Below are 19,348 nucleotides of genomic sequence, written 5' to 3'. Positions count from 1 at the left end.
GAGATGCTGGGTGGGCAGGAGTCGCCTCTGAGGCCAGGTGAGTCGGGGCAGTCCCCACCTTCTTCCCCGTGAAGGAAAAAGGCGACGACGTAGGTGCTCTCACCGGGCTGACCCTGAGCCCTGTGTCCCTTCTCTGCTCCCCGGGCCCAGAACGCGCCGCTGTTCTCGCCTTCTCCTTCAAGCGTGAAGGGCTTTGACGTCTGTCCGGGCGGGCAGCGCAAAGGGCAGGGGGCGGTGCCGGGGCTGCCCCTCACGGCCCCGCTGCCCCTCACGGTCCCGCTGCCCCTCCCGGCCCCGCTGCCCCTCACGGCCCCGCTGCCCCTCACGGCCCCGCTGCCCCTCACGGCCCCCGCCCCTCACGGCCCCTGCCCCTCACGGCCGGGCGATGCCCCTCACGGTCCCGCTGCCCCTCACGGCCGGGCGGGCGGGCACAGCGGCTCTCCCCGCCCACGGGGCAGCGGGAAGGGGCGGCCCCGCCGCCGCCCTCCCGCCCCTACAAATCCTCGTTGTCCCGGCGGCCGGGAGATAGCGGATCCTGCGGTGCGGGATGGAGGCGGCGGCGGGACAGCCGCGCTCCCTGCTCAGAGCCCTGACCGGGCCCCGGCCCCAGGAGCGCCCCGGCTGCCCCCCGGCCCCCTCCGCCAAGACCGAGGCGCGGGTGCTGGTCATCAACACTGGCGGCACCATCGGCATGGTGCAGGACGTCAAGGGTGAGGGGCCGGCGGCGGGAGTGCCGGGGGCGGCTGCGGGGAGCGGGGCTGGCCCTGGGGCTGCGCCGGGGCTGCCTTGGGGTTCGGGGTGCTGGATTGCGGATTGCGGTCCGGCATCGCTGCTGTGAGAGGCTCCCTGCTGTAATCCCCGGCTCCCGTCAGCTGGTTGACCCGGGGGCTCAGCTGATGGGCATCCTTGTGAGCGTCACAGCGAGAGCAGCGGCGGCTTTTGGCAGAGCACAACGTGTTTCCTGCGGCGTGAGTCCTCTCTGCCCTACCTCGCGCTGAAAGCGAAACTAACCTAATCGCGCTGGGCACGCAGGCTGTTCTTAGCCCTGAATGAGCCGCTGTCCCCGGCCTCCCGGAGAGTGTGTGCCTGGCATTCCTGCTGGGGAGAGCGTGGGCCGCTGGAGCCGGTGACAAGGATTTTCCACTGGTGACCTGGCAGGATCCTGGCAGCTCGGGATGAGCGAGATCGGATGCGGTGTCAGAGTCACCTGCCTTGGGATAGGATTCTGCTGCTCTCCCATCAGCTCTTGGCTTCTTTCATGAAATTACTGAAGGGTTCTGCCTTGCCTTGCCTTACCTTACCGAGGGAGGGGGGGACTTTGATGAAAAGACTAGATAATGCCAAACGTTTACATCTAAAATGGAACACTGAAATGTGTCGGTATATTGCCTGCATTTTATCTGAAGGTTTCTTAGCTGTGTGTTTTTAGGTGCCCCTAAATGTCAGCAGATAGATGCCCAAACTCACCTGGCACCTCCACAGGCCCCCAGTCCAGCAGCTGGTTAGAGTGGCACCCAGGCTCCCCTTGATCATCACTCAGTAGTCACAGATCCCAAGGGATACTAGAAACATCAACCCATTAGTGTGTCTGGGGAAAAAAATGGATTTCAGTCAGGTCTGACTTGCTGTAGGGCTGTGTGCTTGCCAGCCTCGGATTGAAGGGAAACAAGGTAACATAAGAAGTGGGAGTGACAGGGAAACAGTCCAGTTTTGATGAATATCTATTTATATTCTTTCCTTCTTTACTTGGAAGGTAGTGGAGCATCCCAGGGCTTCCACAGCTTGTGTCTGTCTAGATTCAGAAGCATGAGTACTTGTGATCCCTACTACAGAGTTTTGTGCCTCTCCCTGAAATACTGCCTCTGCTTCTTATTTGTAGGATTGAAACACCTGGGCCTTTACCTTGCAGCTTCCTAGACTTGATTCTTTTTCAAATACATGTCCTCTCTTCTCAAGAGCTGGTGCTTGGCTGATCCTTATTATTGTAGTAAAGATGCTATAAGGTGTTCTTTGTTTTTTATGGCTGTCATCTTTTTTTTTTTTATTCTGTCAAAGTTGTAAAAAAAAAAAAAGTCCGTATTTCAATGCTGTGTGCTGACTTGCCTTTCTCAGCTTGCACTGTTTATACTAAAACAATTTCCTACTTTTATTTCCTCAGCTTTCTAAATGCTTCTTTTAAGCGAATAAATTATAATCACGTGTCTCATTAATTTATGAATGAACTTTATAACCTCTTCTCATCTTGTGTGTGGTTTTTTTTTTTGCTTAACAAGTGTCAATCATTAAAGTGTGTGCAAACAATCTAACAGTTATGATCCAATGATGCTGACTTGCTGCATCCTGGGAAGGGTTTTGACCCGCTTTTCATACCCACATCTAACTGCAGAGCAGCCAGAGCACCTCTTTCAGAATATTTGGCAGTCCTTAGTGTTCAGACAGAAGCTAGCAAAAGGGCATGGGAAAGGCAGCATGCTTCAAGGGAAGATACAATAGATGCTCATTTCTTTTATTTATCAGTGGATGGAAAAGTGCCTGTTTACAACCCTCCCTAGAGCTAAAATGGCTCATTTGGCAACTCCAGCACATCTTGGAAATTCTTGTTGGAATTTCTGCACACCTGCGTTAACCTGTGCAGGAGTCATTTTCAGAGGGTGGATAGTCTGTTTCAGTTTATGTGACTTGGATGACAACCAGACTCAGGTGCAGACTCTCTCAGTATTCATGTTTTTGCTGTCAAGCCACTTCAGTGCATTTTTTAAGTTTCTTACTCCTACTTATTTCCTCCTACATTAGTTTCTTTTGGCTTATCAGTAACTCATTTCAGAAAGAGAACCATAGTGCACTCCAGAGTGAGGTTATTGTGATAGTGATCTTTCCATCAAGTTTGTGCTGGTGCCTTCAGGAAGGTCTTTTCCTTGGGCATGTGGGCTAGGTTTCTTTCTTAGCTTTTACTTGTAATAAGGAAAAAAGCCCCAACAAATCTAAGTAGAACTAAGCTAAATACCCTTAGAAAGATTACCTATCTTGGAATAGTCTGCTTATGTAGATTAGTTATTTGTGTCTTTTTTAGAAATACTAGATTGCCAAAGGACTGGCTGCTGTAGTCCAAACCCTTTTCTGTTTGAAATCTGTGTACCTCACTTCTGCAAGCTCCAACTAATGTAGCTGCTGCAATTCATATTTTTGCTCCCTGTTCTCTGCAGCAGCACAGGTTGTAGAATATTTTGTTTGGCAGGTAGCTATAACTGTGTTATCTACAGCACCAGAGTGAAAAGCAAAGTCCTTGCTGGACTGTAGGTGAGACAGAACCATCATTGTACTCCTTGGCCACAGGTGCCTGTTTGCCATTCTGCCTTTGTCCACCTGCTCTGTGATGCCTGGGCTGGCCAGCTAACAAGGGGCAGGACAGAAGTTGATGAGAGCTATTTGGACAAGTCACACAGCCTGCCTCTTCTCTGCAGGGGAGAGGTTGCTTCAATAACTTGGTCAGCGAGCTTGGCTCACAAAAGCTGTTTTCCATGCGTAATAAAGTAGAAGTGTTCTTAAAACCATTGCACTTGAGTTCCCCCGTGTTTGCTTCTTGAAGCTCTAAAGCAGAAATCACTGCAGGACATGGATGCATTTGAGGAGCTGTCTAGGTTTTAAGTGGGTCATCTTGGATACATCTGCAGAATGCCTTAAAAAAAAAGGTTTACATTCAGTGCAAGCAATTACAGAAAAATCCTGACAGATTTGTGATTAAGAGCTGAGAAACTGCTGTTTGTAGAGAAGGGATTAAAGAATATTAACGTATATCAGCTCTCCAGTTCCTGTGGCAAATACAAAAAATAAACAGTCTAATCCATTGTCAATATTCAGAACAAGATGAACATCTGACAAACAGAAGAATAATCAGAAAACACCCAGGAAACACTTGAAACTGGGCTGCATTTCCGAGCCAAAATGACTCAATGCCCAAGCACAACAGAAGTGGCCATTTGTGACTAAGCTAGGAACATCCTTAATAGGAAAAGCAGGGATTATAGCTGAATGAATGAAACATCCAAAGCTTGAAAGTGTTTTAAGTATATTTTGTAAAACAAAGTATTCTGGCAGTAATCCAAACAAATCCACTCAAATGCTGTTGCTGTCCTGTGAGGAACTTGGCTATGAAGAGGCCTCCTTCTTAATTTAAGGCAAGCCAGGAGGGAGATCAGGGAGTTCTTAAGGATTTTTCTATCAGCTTGGAAAGTAAATGGAAAAATCTAGAAATACTATTGAGAATATCCTCTGTGTTTTGAGTATTTGAAATAAACCTTGCTGTTTGAAGGTGAACCAAAAATAATTAGAGGTGCTAACTTGGATGAGAATCATGTTTAAATAAACAGAACTAGGAAATAGGGGAGAATTCCCTGGCCTCAAGTTAGAAATAACTGAACTAACAGAAGTAGAATAAGGATGTTTAATAGTTTGTTTGCCATGTAAACAGGTGATACAAACACTGAGATTAAACTGAACTTGACAGTAAAATATTAAAGTCCAGAAGGATGTACCTCTGTTGGAAGTTCCTTGTAAGAAAACTGACTTAAAAACTCAGACATCAGAAAAACACAGTGGCTTGTGATTCTGGATGCCAGGACTGTTGCTGTCACTCCTGAAACAGGGGACTGGGAGATAAATTCCAGGTTAGGCTCACAGGTCAACTCAGTTCTGTGATGCTGAGGACTGTAACATCACAACATTACATGCCTTCATGGCTCACAGGGAACAACATGCAGATTCCCTTTGAAATATTTGGTTGCAACAAGGATACTTGCAGGTCCACCAGACACTAAATGTGTTCTTAGGCTAGTTTAAACAGCAGCTGTTTTAGGGTCCCTGCCACAGACAGACCCTAACACGGGCAGGGAGAGGGAGAGAAGAGTTTGAGATGCATTCACACTTTCATCTTTTTTATTCAGAGATTTATGTATCTTTTTACCTTTTTTTGGTTCAGATGTTCAGTCCTACACGTGCTAGTGGAAAGTACCTATGTATATAGATATAATACCTTTGTATATACCTATGTATGTGTACCTATGCATATAGATATAATACCTTTGTATATACCTATGTATACATATATATCTATATCAACCACAGCTTGATAGTACAGAACAACACTGTGTGCTTTTTAAGTCTTCTACTACTATTACTAAGTAGTAATAGTAATAAGAGCTATGGCAAATGTGAAAGAGAATGGTAACTTTCTGCTGCAATTGCAAAAATTGGCTTCCTGTCCCTGCTTCTGATAAGCAGACAAGCTTCTGTAGCAGACAAGCTACAATGAAAAATAGATAAAAGCATAAATGTTTGATGTGGAGGAGATTTGAAACATTATTTATCTTAAATAAGGGCTTTATCTATTTCAAGTCAAGAAAAGAATAACTTCATGAGTGTTGATTAGTTATGTTCATTTTTCGTGGTTTTAAACTGGCAATAGACTGTTTAATTTGGAAGGATGGGTGAACTGCTCTGTAACTTATCTTCTTCCCTTCTTACCATGCTACTCTCTTCCTTCTATCCCTGCTCCTTTATTTACTTCCTTTATTCTTTGTTTTTAAGGGCTTGCTCCTGAGGCCAATAAATTAGTGAACAGTTTGAGAAAGATGCCAATGCTGCATGATGAGGTGTATGCCCGGGAAACAAAACTGAACAACTCCCACGAGTTCCCAGAGAACACGTTGGTGCTCCCGTAAGTACAACTTCCTTAGGCAGAGGAAGGGTTAGGATGTGTCTTGTTATTTTTCAGGTAATTACATCTCTAGACATTTGACATGAAGAATCAATAATGAGATTAGCAAAAATGCTTTTAATTAGTTTAAAGGAAAAAAGTCCACCATGTTTGATGTGGTAGAAAATATGTGTTTGGATATATTTGCAGTGAAGTGCCTTAGAACTGCCAGAGAGATAACTTTTAAATTAGGCAACAAGTAACCATTCTGGGCAGTCTATTCCAAGATTTTTTTTTTTTTTTTTTTTTTTTTTTTTTTTTTTTTTTTTTGTGTATTAATTTGCTGCACACTTGTATGTGCAAACATACAAGTATTCTACACAAATTAAGAAAACTGTATATACAGCTCCATGTGAATTATCTTCGGCATATGTCTGAAAAAGTAGCATGTAATTAATGCATCTTTGAATAGGCCTCATGCTTTAATTCTGCAAGCCTTCTGTTTTTAAAAGCCCTAAAAGCTGATTGTTTTCCCCAAATTTATGCAACATTATGATAATAAGCAATGGGCTTCTAATTAATCTGCATTGCTTCTTAACTGTTGAGCAATGATTAATAAGCTTATGGGTTTTATTTAGAGGGCAGTATGCTAATTTGAAATATTCCTAGCTTTGATGAATGACTGTACCCCTGTAAACGTGCTACCTTTGCACAAAGGATGATTTTACACATTTGTTCAAAAATAAATGGGACCATAGCTGGTTTTCTATAAGAGTAGAAGTGGATATTCAGCAATCTTTAAGGAGAAAACCAGAATATTCAAAGAAAATAAAGGGCTTATTAATTTTTTTCTACTTTGTATTGAGATCTCTCTATAAAGCTTTTAAAAGTAATCACTTAAAAGGCAGATAGCAGGAAAAGGAGTAAAGGAAAAAACTAATGGACACCTGGTGCAGTACTATTTATATGAATATACAGTTTGTGTTAAATATGATGCTTACACTAAGAAAAATGGAGCTCTATTATCACTGGTGCTTGAATAACTTTTAAATACTTAAGGGATTAGAAACGTAACAAAACTACATTAATATGCTGGTAATAGTTCTAAATATACTTCTCCTGGCACATCTTTCCCTGTAAACCAGAAAAGCTTAAAACAATCATTCACATCAAAAAAACTTGAGGTTTAAAAACTAATCTTGTCTTGTTTTTATGGCACTGCTGAGTGCTGTTTCTGGAGGTTAGTTGTGGCAGTTTGCCATCTTGTCTTTTGTGCTAGTCAAGTGATATTTTAACTAGGTGATTGAGAAATATTGTGAGTTCCTGAGGGGAGGAAATTTTGTGAACTTTGTATATTGGTGTGTAACGTCAATACAAGAGGAATGACATCATCTCTTTTTAGAGAGAGGCATCAGAAGTTGAAGACAGGGCTGGTTTCTGGTATCAGGATGTCATGTTTTATTTAAACAGCACATTCTCAGGAGAGCTTTCTTGTCATAGATTTTCAGCTGACTTCCAAAGTTACTCTTAGCATGTGTAAATGTGATATCCAGCAAAGCAGTTTGTCATGTGAAGTCTGACTTCTTAGGTACAGGATGTCAATTTAAACACATTGTTTAAATGCTCTCTCTGCTGTATGCAACAGTCTTACAGGCTTCATAGGGGGAATGAGTCTGCAGATTTTATTGGAAGTCTCAGGTGACTTGAAAAAGGGAAATACTGCACCCAACTTCAAAAAGGATAGAAAGGAAGATCATGGGACTCACTGACCTGTCAGCTTCCCCTCTGTGCAAGGGAAAGTCATGAAACAGATCTTTCTAGAAGCTCTGCTAAGGCACATGGAGGACAGGAAGGCAATTTCAGCTAGCACAGGTTTACCTGGACTTCTGTAAAACTTTTGATGTGGTCCCCTACAACATCCTTCTCTCTAAATTGGAGAGAGATGAAATTGATGGGTGAACTGTTGAGTGGATGAGGAATTGATTGGATGGTTACAGCCAGAAGGTGGTGGTCAATGGCTCAGAGTATGGTGGACATCACTTACAAGTGGTATTTCTCAGGGGTCTATATTGGGACCAGTGTTATTTAATATCTCCATTAATTACATGGATGGAGGAGTTGAGGGCAGCCTCAGCAAACTTGTAGATGACACCAAGCTGAGTGGTGAGTGATGCTGTTGACACACCTGAGGGGTGGGATGCCATCCAGAGGGACCTGGACAAGCTCAAGAACTGGGCCCCTGTGAATCTCATGAGGTTTAACAAGACCAAGTGCTGGTGCTACACCTGGGTCAGGGCAACTCTGGTATCCCTCCAGGCTGGGGATGAACAGATTGAGGTCAGTCCTGTCCAGAGGGACTTGGGGGGTGCTGGTGGATGAGAGGATGGACATGACCCAGCAATGTGCACTCACAGGCCAGAAACCATCTGTGTCTCCCTCCCAAGTTGTATTTATTGTTAAATTAAATTTAGATATTTATGCTTTAAACCACATCAAGCCATGAACTTCTAAACTTGGACTTTAATTTCCAGATTTAAGACATTTTTCACCTAGATTTGGGGTTGAGGAGGAAAAGTGTGAAAACTAATGATTTAAAGAAAAAAAACAGAAGTGATGAAATTATATTAATGCTAAGGGTTTTTTTTTTTTCCAATTCTCTTTCTTCATAGTCTCTCTAAGCAAAACAAGAGAATTTTTTACACAATCCTTGAGCTCTCACCACTGCTTGATTCTTCCAACATGACACCAGATGACTGGGCCAAAATTGCAAAGAAACTTGAGGTATGGTGGTGTGGGATAAGAATTTGTTTTTCACTTAAACAAAACCAGCAGTATATCTAGTATGCTTAGCAAGAGAAAACAATTCAGTAGCACTATACATATATATTTGTTTATTTAAGTGTAAAGTACCTTAATTAGTGACTTGCAAAGTAAGAAGTACAGTGCTTGCACAGTTTGCAAAATTTTTATTTCAGTTGAAAATGTTGTAAACTCCTTAAACTTACATCGTTCTTCTAAGGATGAGGCATTCCATATTTCCATACAATAAAATAAATAGAAATATTGCAGCTGTGATTGAATAAGGTTGATGTGTACTTTGATGTCTCATAAAACAGTGACTTGAATTCACTGTCCAAAAATGTTGAATAAAATCCTTAGGTGTGGGTAAGTTAGCTGAAGGTTGCTTAGCTACACATCATTTGAATGTTCAAATAGCTTGATAGTTGGCTATTGACATAGAAAATAATTTGATGTCTTTATGCCTTTTTTACTCTGGGTACACATGAACTGGACTAGCTTTGGCTTTGCAACCAGTAGGAAAAATTGCTACCATGGTAAGGTTTCCCACAGTGGAAAGTGTTTAAAGTCCTAGCTATTTCTGCATATATAGATAAACTCATTACATCCTTCTCTAGAATAAAAAAAATCAGCATTTCTGTGCTCCTGTCCCTTGTCTGAACTTAGCTGTGTGCTTTTAAAAAATGCAAAACTGCAAAACACTTCAAATGCTTCACATCAGGAATTCATACATAGCTGACAGAAATAAATAACTGTGGGGCTAGGAAGATACTGCTCTTCCACTCTGTGACAGTGGGCTTTATAGTGTAAATTCCCTTCTTCCACCACGCTTTAGCAATGCATGTGAACAGCTCAATAATGCAGGGAATGATGCTGAAGATTCAGGTAACAGTCTTTCACCCTCAGGCTCTCTCATCCTGAAACCACCAAACTTGGGAGGTTGCTTGTCCTATCAAATACATCTTGCCCAGGAAAAGAAGAGATGGAGCTGGTGTGTATGTGGAAAATCTCTAGGATGGAGCAGAGGTGCAGCTGGGAAAAGCCCAGGGCCAAGAGAAGGCAGCAATCCATGCTGAACAGGAGAGAATTTACCTTTTTTCTTTATTGGCATATTAGTTTTTTTATTACAAAAGAAAAGTGTTGTGGTTTTTTTTCTTGTACACAGGTTCTCTGTATGCCCAGTTTGTGTAATCCAAATGAAGAGAGCTGAGAAGGCAAAAAAAGAAACCTTTTCAACTCTCCAGGTTGTGTACAGACACTGCCGCTTTGTGTTCATCTTGGACACATGCTGGCCACAGCTGTAATTTCCATGCTGATGATTTTCCAAACTAAAACAATCCAAGATGTTTCTGGGGGATAGCTCCTTAATTGGCAACCTGATCTTTTCCATTATGAAGCTTAAACCAAACTATGTTCTTTTGCATCTAATAAGGCTGAAAGTTCTTGTGAGTGGGCTGATTTATAGAGGACAGGTGGCTATTTCTGTGATCTTGGCCCTTGCTGAAACCTCCTTACCTTGTTGCTGCCTCGGTGAATGGCTGCAGCATGGTTTTTGCATCGCATTGTAGTTTGTCCTGCAGAAAGACCTTGCAACATTGGCAGCTGTTGTGTTGGCTCAGCTGTTAGAGATAAGCAAAACCCCCCTGAAACTTCCAGTAGGTAGCAACAGGTAGACAGACATGAGTATAAGTGAAAAAAATAGCAAAAGGAACCTACAAAAAAAGCGGAAACCTACAAATGAGTTTGGAGGTGACCTTATTATCAGGAGGTGCCAAGTGTGTGTGCCTAATGCAACATTAGGAGTGTAATTAAAAATAAATCTTGTTTAAACCTTTTTTCCTCCCCATGCTGGCACTTCTTATATCTGCTTAGAGTTCTGTGTAGTCCTTTCCATGTTGCCAAGTTACATTAGAGACACCAGTGTCTCTCCCCACAGTGTTTGCTATGTCCATCATTCTTAAAGTAGCTGAACCAATTCCTTTTTCTTCCAAAAGCCAGCAGATGACTTCGTTCTAACAAAATGAGCAGTGTGATTCATGGTTTTGCATTAAAAACACTCTCACCTCCTGGGTGGGATTGTATGTAGATTAAAATTATAAAATTCATTTTGATATTGCATGTACCTGATTGTGAGGGCCTTCTCAAAAACCATCATGTGAATGTCCATTAATGAGCAAGAAGCTTCTCTCCCAGGTTCTGCTGTGGAAAGGATGGCTTTCCATCAGAAGAGGGCACTCTGACACTGGTAGTTTGCCTGTCTGCCATGGATTAAACGGGCTGGTTTTCCCCCTACATTATGATAGACCTGGTTTGCCTAATCTGTTCCTGTAAATGGTGTAATCCCTAAAGTAAAAGCGGCAACAAGAAATCAGACTATACGACTAATTTGCATATGTTAACATTCCTGTTTAAAGCCATTGCTAAGCTTTTCTTAATTAGGAGTCTTCTGGTTTAAAAACGCTGCATTAATATGTATACACAGAAGAATCTCTTTGACTGTTCCATAATCAGAATTATCAGCTCTGGTGCTTAGTGTCCGATTAACCCTTAATTGCATTTAAACTGGAAACAGGGTAAGTTTAGGAGGAGTTGTGTGTGCAGTAGCCTGTAAGGCATTGTGCTATTGCCTGCATCAGTGAAAGTAATGCCCTGTGTACCTCACCTGCTGGTGCCAGGGCATTGCTTCAACAGTGTGAAAGCTGTCTCTCCACCTCCAGGAGCACTATGAGAAGTACGACGGGTTTGTGATCCTGCACGGTACTGATACCATGGCGTACACAGCTTCAGCCCTGTCCTTCATGTGTGAGAACCTTGGTAAAACTATTGTTCTGACAGGATCTCAGGTAATGGAATTAATTGGAAATTGAAGCAGGAATCCTCATTTTTGATTTAATATGCAGAACTTTGCTGTATCATGATTATCGCTGTACAGCTTGGCAGTACAGGCCAGGCCCCTAGCCAGGGTGAATGGTCACAGTGCTGGCAAAAATGAGTGAGAAATGATGGGCTCACCAGCTGAGGATCTGCCCCATAATTTTATCATTAATGACTTCACAACTCTGTACCAAATCAGACCAGGAGTTCATTATGGCTGGGGCCAGATGCTTCAGAGAAAGACATAAGAGCCTGTCATTGGCCATTGTGTATTAATCGGTTTATATGAGAAGCATTTTTCCAGCCTCAGGTGGCCACTGGTTGTCAGCTGTCTTCTTTTCTTTAAAAGCCCTGAAGCTTAGTATTTTTTACTTCATCAGTTGTTATCTCAACTTATGTTACTCATTGCTGCATTCTTTATAATTTTAAAAAATAAACTTAAGGCATTAGATGCATTTTTTATCATTTCTGTTCCACAAAGCATCTAATATGGTCTGTTTCCTTTTCCTCTAAAGACTACATTTATTAATTTTCATTCTCTTAGCTGGAGATCAGCCCTTTGCATATTGTCTGAGGGGGAGGGGTTGTCTTACTAGAATAGCTTGCTTGAGTGTAAAATATTGCCCTAATCACAAAGGAAAGATGAAACATCACATTGTAAAATTCCCCTCCCCAATCTCATAACTTCCCTTTCACATGTGGTCTATTTGAAGTCAAAATACAAAAGTCTAAGAAGAAATAGGCTCCCACTTGCTGTCTTGACATGGAACAACCTAGTCGTGATACATCAATCAAGGATTTACTTTCTTTTTTGGTTTTATTGCTTGGAGATCTATCTGACATATGATCCAGCAAGGGAGCATGTGATTTTCTTTTTTAATAATTGCTGAAAGAAGCACTATCTTTTAATAAAGAGACATTCAGAAAAGGCATGGAAATCATCACTCAGCAGACTAAATTTCAGTTTTTAATCTTGCCCTTTTCTGTCAGTCATAACCTGCTGGTTCAGTTTTACTATGCTATGAGGAAAGATGGTGCAAGAGAGCTGTTGTGAAGCCCATAGTGACAGTTCTGTATGTTCTGGGGGTGTTGCTTTTTCTCTCTATCATCACTTCTCCTATGCTCAGTCACTTTTAAGTATGTCTACTTGCTAGTTTTTATATTTTTCTTGAACCAGTGTTAATATTCTTAATCACATTAGAAAAATCTCTGTATTAGTTTTTAGGCACTTAAATGACAAAATTCTGTTAAGCAGAGAGAGAAATCTTGCCATCTGCTGCAGTCTAAAATAGTTTGGGTGAAGAAGGAAAACTTTTTTTCCCCATAAATCCTTGCTACATAAATTATTCATGTATTTGTATTGCATAAGTTGGAGTCACTTTTTCTGCTGTGTAGGCTTTACATAAGGACCAGGGTGTAATTCCAGTCTCTGCTCTTCAGGTGCCCATTTATGAGCTGCAGAATGACGGCCGAGACAACCTTCTGGGGGCGCTGCTGATGGCCGGGCAATTCGTCATTCCTGAGGTCTGTTTGCCTGGGAAGACCATCTAAGAATCTGCATTTCTCCCTCTAGCCAGGACACAAATACTCACTAAGTATCCGGTAGGCAGTAAGGAATTGCACTTAAGCAGGAAGATGAGTGGATTCCAACTGAGGTAACAGTGCTTGCATGGCAAAGCACGTGCTGTTCTCACATTGGTCATATTCCATTTGCCCATGCGCAGTCTAGAAACTCTCAAGTCTGAAATGTATGCTGTAGCCGACTTGAAACTAGAGGTTCTCTTGCAAATATGTGGGATCTGAAACACTTTTAATTCAGTTTTTCAACTGCATATTACTTTGAAGTTCTGCAGTCGCTATAGAACTGGTGGGGGTGTCTTCTAGCTCTGTTCCTGAAGACTGAAGTGTGGAGAGTGATACACTAATGAACATGGAGGTACCTCCATAGTCTCAGCACCCTGTTGTTTGTGCTGTGCAGCCCAAAACTCAGAGAGAAAATGGGTCAGGTTACACCTTATTTTACTTCTGCCATGCTCCCAAAGCCAGTTCTTATAAGACAATTGCAACAGCTGACTGGCCGAGATCTTAATAACTGATAAGAGCTTTGAGGTATCTCTTTTCCTTCGACTTGACAAACTTTAATAGACTTGAGAAGGAACATAATTATTTATGAGGCATGGTGGTAACTCTTGGAAGTTATCCTCATTTTCACCAGGCCTTTTGTTATGTTTGGGATGCTTAATTTATACGTAACTGACAAATTTATTAAAAAGCTCACACTGTTTCTTTCCTCCATCTTTGAAGTGGACTCAGGCAAATTTGCTGTCTCCTAGAGTAACCCTTATGAGAGGATTATGAAACTAGTTAGCTCTTAACTTGTTTTGTTCTTAAATTCTTAAACCAATGTGTGACAGATGTGCCAACACTTTTTGAAAAGGTTAGACTTGTAAACATCTACTAGCCTCTGAGTTGCTTTAAAGATTTAGAAAACACTTCATAAAGGACGGACTACAGTATTTATCTACTGCATCTTTTAATTACTGGCTTATTCATAGACCTGTTTCTTTACTTGTCTTGCAGGTGTGCCTGTATTTTTATAATAAACTGTACAGGGGAAATAGGGTGACTAAGGTGGATGCTGGGAGTTTCAATGCCTTTTCCTCACCTAACCTGCCTCCACTTGCAAATGCTGAGGTTGATATTACAAGTAAGCAACATCATCTCTTAAGCCGTGTAATTTATGCTGTATGCAATAGAACTGTAGCTGAAAAGAACCTGTGCTTATGTAGTTGAAATGCCGTTTTTAAAGTCAAATCTCTTTGAAAGTCCTGTAGTTTGACTTCACTTCATCTGTTCTGAATCTGTTTAAATATTAGTAAGGCTGAGACTTTGTGACTCAACTGCATTTATTTATTGAATATAGATGTGAACTAGAATGACTTTGACTAAAGACCCAGACTAACCAGAGGGAATGTTGCCCCTGTGTCAGGAAAAAGCTTGCTCTAAAGATAAAATGAGAGAGTTAGGACTGAAAGAACAAAGAATTTCATCTCATTAATGACCATGCTGAGCTCTGAAATCAGGGAAAAAAGTCCTTGCAGAGTACTTGCACCTTCAACAGATTCTCTGTTGCATGTCATTGTGTAAGATGTTTTACTGGATATTTAGGACCTGTCTGAACTGCAAACACACTGACAACAGCAGACCTAAAATATGTGAAGCTTTTTTTTCCCAAAACTTACTCAGGCTCCCTGTAATTTTTCTGTGGCTGTTTCTTAAGGAGGGGAAAAACTACCTGAAGGTTTCAGTACCCATTTGCAAAGTCATTAGATGACTGTTCTTGGATAAATGACACTCTTTCTTTGGAGAGGGGAGGTGCAACATTTGGAATCTATCCAAATGAGGAGCTGTCAGAAAACGTGCTAAAGGACAGTTTTAAAAAATATGTGAGCTGCTTTTGTGTAGACTAGGTATTAAAAAGGAGTAGGACTTGGTGACAGTCTCCATTATTAGAAAAAAAATGGGAACAGGAGGGTGTTCCTGAATTCTTCAGCTAAGTGCCATTAGTGGCAGTAGGAGACCTAGCCCTTTGCCATATGCAGCGTGGCATTCTGAATAGATTGTACTGCTAGAGAAAGACATTCTGCAATCTGGAAAAATAAACTTCTCCCTTCCACCTAATGAGTGGGAGTCACTTAACAAAGTTTCAGGATCAAAGTTTGTAGCAGCCAGATACAAACTGAGGAAGCCTGTGAAATACTGTAGTTATCTGTAAGACATCTCTCAGGTAGAGAGTCTGCCACTGTTGTGCTGTGTCAAATAGGATGTCTCTGAAGTCAGTGGAAGTGCTGTCAGTTGATTGTTGCAGTAAATTGGGGAGAATCTTCTTTCTTGGGTTTTTATGAACTGCATCAAACTGGGTATGAATAAATTCCTTTTACCGGCCGATCAATAATGAAATCAAGCTGCAAATTGCATGCTATTCCTCTCTTGGATTTGAATGAACTGTTTTGTGATTCCTTGTCTAGAGTAGAAAAATGAGAAAGTTATTAAGCACTTCCCTTGGCCCATATTGGGACCCATTATCTTTTCAGTAAATGCCTCATTGGGATCAGTGGGGATTTCTGATTTAAAAACTGATGGTGTGATAGGCTCTATTTTTATTTGCTTCAGTTGATTACCCAGTTAGGGTACCATCATTTATCCAAGACGACAGTGTCACTGTTGAAGGATTGTTTCATTTTGAAAGAACATAGTTTATAGTAAGGGCAATCTACTGGTGCTGCTTTATTTTGTCCAAAGTAATTGTTTGAAACATTGCTGTCTCCCTTGAGTTTGCTTGTACAGTCCTTGTATGAAGCTTTCGTGGATACAAGGAACCACTTGGGCTTTAAAAAAAAATGAACAAATCTAGTATTTTTTAACTTTTTTTTTTTCCAAATGACTTTATATAAATATGTCTTAATCCATCTGTAGACAGGGCTGACTTTGGCTGATTCAGCATTATGGAGAGCAGCCTGAGGATGCCAGGAGGAGTATGCCACGTGCAGAAATTCTTCCTCAGGTTCTTTGGTTCTAAAAAAGCTGAGAATGAAAATTCCAGAGAAGCAGAAGGGGAGAGGTGAGAGGATGGAGGAAGTGGGAAGCATAGTGGGATCACTGGTTGCTGCACAGGAATGCAAAGACGTGCTGGTCATGGCTCAGCAGAGCATATAAAGGCAACAGTCTACTTCAGAGCTAGAGAGGAGAGGGAGAAGCTCAGTTCTCTTTCCTTCCTTACCCTTCCAGCTCTCTTCTTCATTTATAATATCCATTTTTTTATCCTGTTCCCTTTTTAGATGAGGCTCCCAGTGATAACTGGCTGTGTTCTCAGCCAGATCCTTAGCTGTGTTAGCAATGCCTAGGAGTTGTGTTACCCAGTTCTAGATAAACAAGTGTATCAACTTCCTTAGGCCTTTCAACTTAGCACAAGAAGATCCTGTAAGAAATGAAAAAAATTCTAGCCCACTCCTGAGCTAAGAAACCCAGTGCTAATGGGAAATACTTTTGCAGCAGAATTGGAAATCTCTGTATGAAATGGACAGTATAGAAATAATAAAAAATATTTCTAAAATCTCAAAGCTTATCAGATAAAATACATTACCTGATTTCTCCCATGTTTTGAAAACAGGACAGACAAGGAAGACTATTTCTCTTGAAATCTGTAAAGATTCTCAGTATATTTTGTAATTGATTGCTTTATTCTTGATTATTCTAATGAAGCACACATGAAACTTGCTTTGTTTCTGTGGCTGGACTTTCTTCATCACACATGCATGTAACATCTGGAAGTGGTGCACATGCATGAGACCATAAGATGAGAAACAACCTGTGCAGGGGACAGAGCCCATGTGATTGTGTGTGCAGATGTGGCACAGCAGCAGACAGTTAGAAAGCTCTTCTGGGCTCATCTACCCTCAAATCTCATCAGAGAGAAGCTGTTAGTCACTGTGTGCACCTTGGTTGATTATTCATATAGAAAGCCCAGGTCACTTATGTATGAAGGTATTTACCAGCTCTCTTTAGTGGAGTGCTCTTGGTCCCCATCCCTGCTCACTTCTAAGCAGGCATCTTGGTTGTTGCAATGACACCAGTCAGTTTAAATATTCATTCCCAAAGACGTATGTTGATTGTTTGATAACAAACTGCCAAGAAAGGGGGTCTGTGCTCGTTTGCCTCCTGCAGCAGTTTGCAGCCATGGGTTGGCCTGTGCTCCCCACCCCTCGGCTGCTGCAATGAATGCTGGGGCAGTTTATATAATGGTAGGGCTCGCCTGTAGCCCTGCAGAGAAAGCTGAGAAGAGAGCACTGCTGTTTGTCTGCAGCTCTGCAATCAAGAAAAGCTGTATTTCTTGTTTGATTTCATAACTGGGAATTCAGTCACCACTCCTAAGGGAGGTGTCGCTCTGAGTTGCTGCTCTCCTGTTATAAGCTGAAACCTGCACTGTGGCATAGGCTCTGTTTAACAGCAGGGGCGTTTGCTGCTTTCTGATCAGTGTAGAGTTACTTCTATTGAAGTCAGGTTGGGGTTTTTTTGCACTAACCCAATCACCATATTTTGTGTATGTATGTGAATAAAGCTGCATAAGATAAGGATGTAATGTTTTAGCAGCAATTTTAGGGTCTATAGTGTTTGGTATGGAGGGGGGAGATTGGAAATATTAGACTATTGTTTATGTGATGATTTGGTTTGGAAGAGTAAATAGGAGGCCTTAATATCTTGAATGCAATCTACTTGAACAGAGCAATCTATCCCAAGCCATTATAAGTATAGTATGTAAATAGCCATTACTTCTTTATTTTATGTACACTGCTTTAGAAATGTCCCTTCTGCTGTGGCACACTGGTAGCTGGCTTGTGTTTGTTCCTCACTTTTGCATCCACATTCACATTGTGCTGTATCAGCTAAACTCTTCACAAGCACGGGCCACCCAAGTCAGAGCAGGTTACTGTTTTCCGTGCTGTGCCAAAACTGAGTATCCCTAATTAACCACTCTTATCCAGAAGACAAAAAAGAGTTGTGAACACCAAAAGATGCAGCTTCTTGTACTTCACTTGCTTGTGTATGAGTTTCTTACTTAAGAGCTGTTAGTTATTTTTATGTTCTTGGGTTTTTTAACTTAACAAAAAAAGAAGATTCCTATGTGGTATGACATAGCAAGACAGCTGGTTTATTCAGTACATTGAAGATGCTTGAACTTAACCTATGTGACATGAATACTGTTCCTTTTTGGGGATGTAAATTTTGAGATGGAGCGTGCAAAAGATGTGTTCTAATTTCTTTTTTCCCCCTGCATGGTGTCCTGCCTCACTTACAACAGTTCTGAGTAAACCTGAGATGAAGTTGGTCTTCTATGTATATTTGTTTGTCTTTGGCTCTTGCATCACATTTACCTTTTGTTCTGCCTTTTAGACTTGTTTGGCAAAAGGAAAACTGACATCTGTGGAGTCTGCAGCACCAAACATGTTATGTAGGCTGACGAGGTTCATGACCAAGCAAATGTTAACTCAGGGGCAGGGCAATCTTTATCTTCTTTCTAATATAATTTGGAATTACATCACTATACTATGTCTGCATGCATTAAATTTATCTTGGAGATGTTATTTGGTAGAGCGTACTCCAAGAGTACAGGTATAGGCCTGGTATAGGTCTGACTTCTGAACCTGTCCTCTGATCTCTTTCCTTGGTCTTCTGCTTTTGGCAGTGTCTTAGTGCTCTGTGCCAAGGCAGGTTTCCTCAGTTCATTCTTCAAGTTGGTTAACAGGCATCAGGGATGCTCACAGTTGCCAAATGTAGTAGAATGCATTTGTGAAGTTTTGGCAGGGACTCCTACCTTATGGAGTATAAAAGAAAAGCAAGCTGTGATTCAATTTTATTGCCTTCCCTTCTCATAGAGGAGGCTGCTTTTAAGGAGTTAACATATTTTTTTAGAAGCCTTAGAAGAATTATTTCATTGCTAAACAGTGCTGCTTCTTAAAGCACAGTGCTCATGTTGAATGTGGTTAGCCAGGCCCATGAACCTCACGCAGAACAAATGCACGGGCTCTGCACTTCCCTGGGTCCCTCCTGCAGGTCTCTGTTTTACTCTGGAAAGCTCTTGGAGGCTTCCAAGAACTACTTGGATAGCTACCAAGTCCAGCCAGGTGGTTCAGAATCATGCTGGACAGTATATCAGAAAGAAAGAAGCTGCAGAAATGGTGTATATTTGCATTCTCCCACTCCCAGGGCAGTAGAAATCCGTGTGCTGAAGTGTGACTGGATGGACAAAAAAATGCCAAGCCAACTGTTTGTGACCTGGTTAATGGTGTGTGGCTGTTTTAAGAAAGAACAGAGGCTCTAGTTGCTGACAGGGAAGGAAACTTCATAGAGTCTTATAGGAGAATGCTATTTTTTGTCCTGACTTATTGAATTGTGTAGTTTTTAGTATCTCTGGTAATATGACAA

The 19,348-nt window shown here is 41.6% G+C and overlaps 1 protein-coding gene across 2 annotated transcripts in view; it reads left to right on the top strand.

The window, feature by feature from the left end:
- The first annotated feature begins 517 nt into the window (after positions 1-517).
- ASPG (asparaginase) overlaps positions 518-19,348 on the top strand; it is a 46,865-nt gene continuing 28,034 nt past the window's right edge. For both annotated transcript variants that reach the window (XM_083864069.1, XM_083864070.1), the window contains exons 1-6: positions 518-710; positions 5,584-5,713; positions 8,362-8,473; positions 11,209-11,334; positions 12,806-12,889; positions 13,946-14,072. In XM_083864069.1, coding sequence (XP_083720195.1) covers positions 548-710; positions 5,584-5,713; positions 8,362-8,473; positions 11,209-11,334; positions 12,806-12,889; positions 13,946-14,072 — 742 coding nt within the window. In that variant the 5' untranslated portion in view covers positions 518-547. The remainder of the gene's footprint in view (positions 711-5,583; positions 5,714-8,361; positions 8,474-11,208; positions 11,335-12,805; positions 12,890-13,945; positions 14,073-19,348) is intronic.

This window comes from Zosterops lateralis, assembly GCF_965231275.1.
Source record: "Zosterops lateralis genome assembly, chromosome: 6".
Lineage (NCBI taxonomy): Eukaryota > Metazoa > Chordata > Aves > Passeriformes > Zosteropidae > Zosterops > Zosterops lateralis.
Note: the sequence above shows the minus strand (reverse complement) of the source record. Positions and strands in the feature narration are given on the sequence as shown.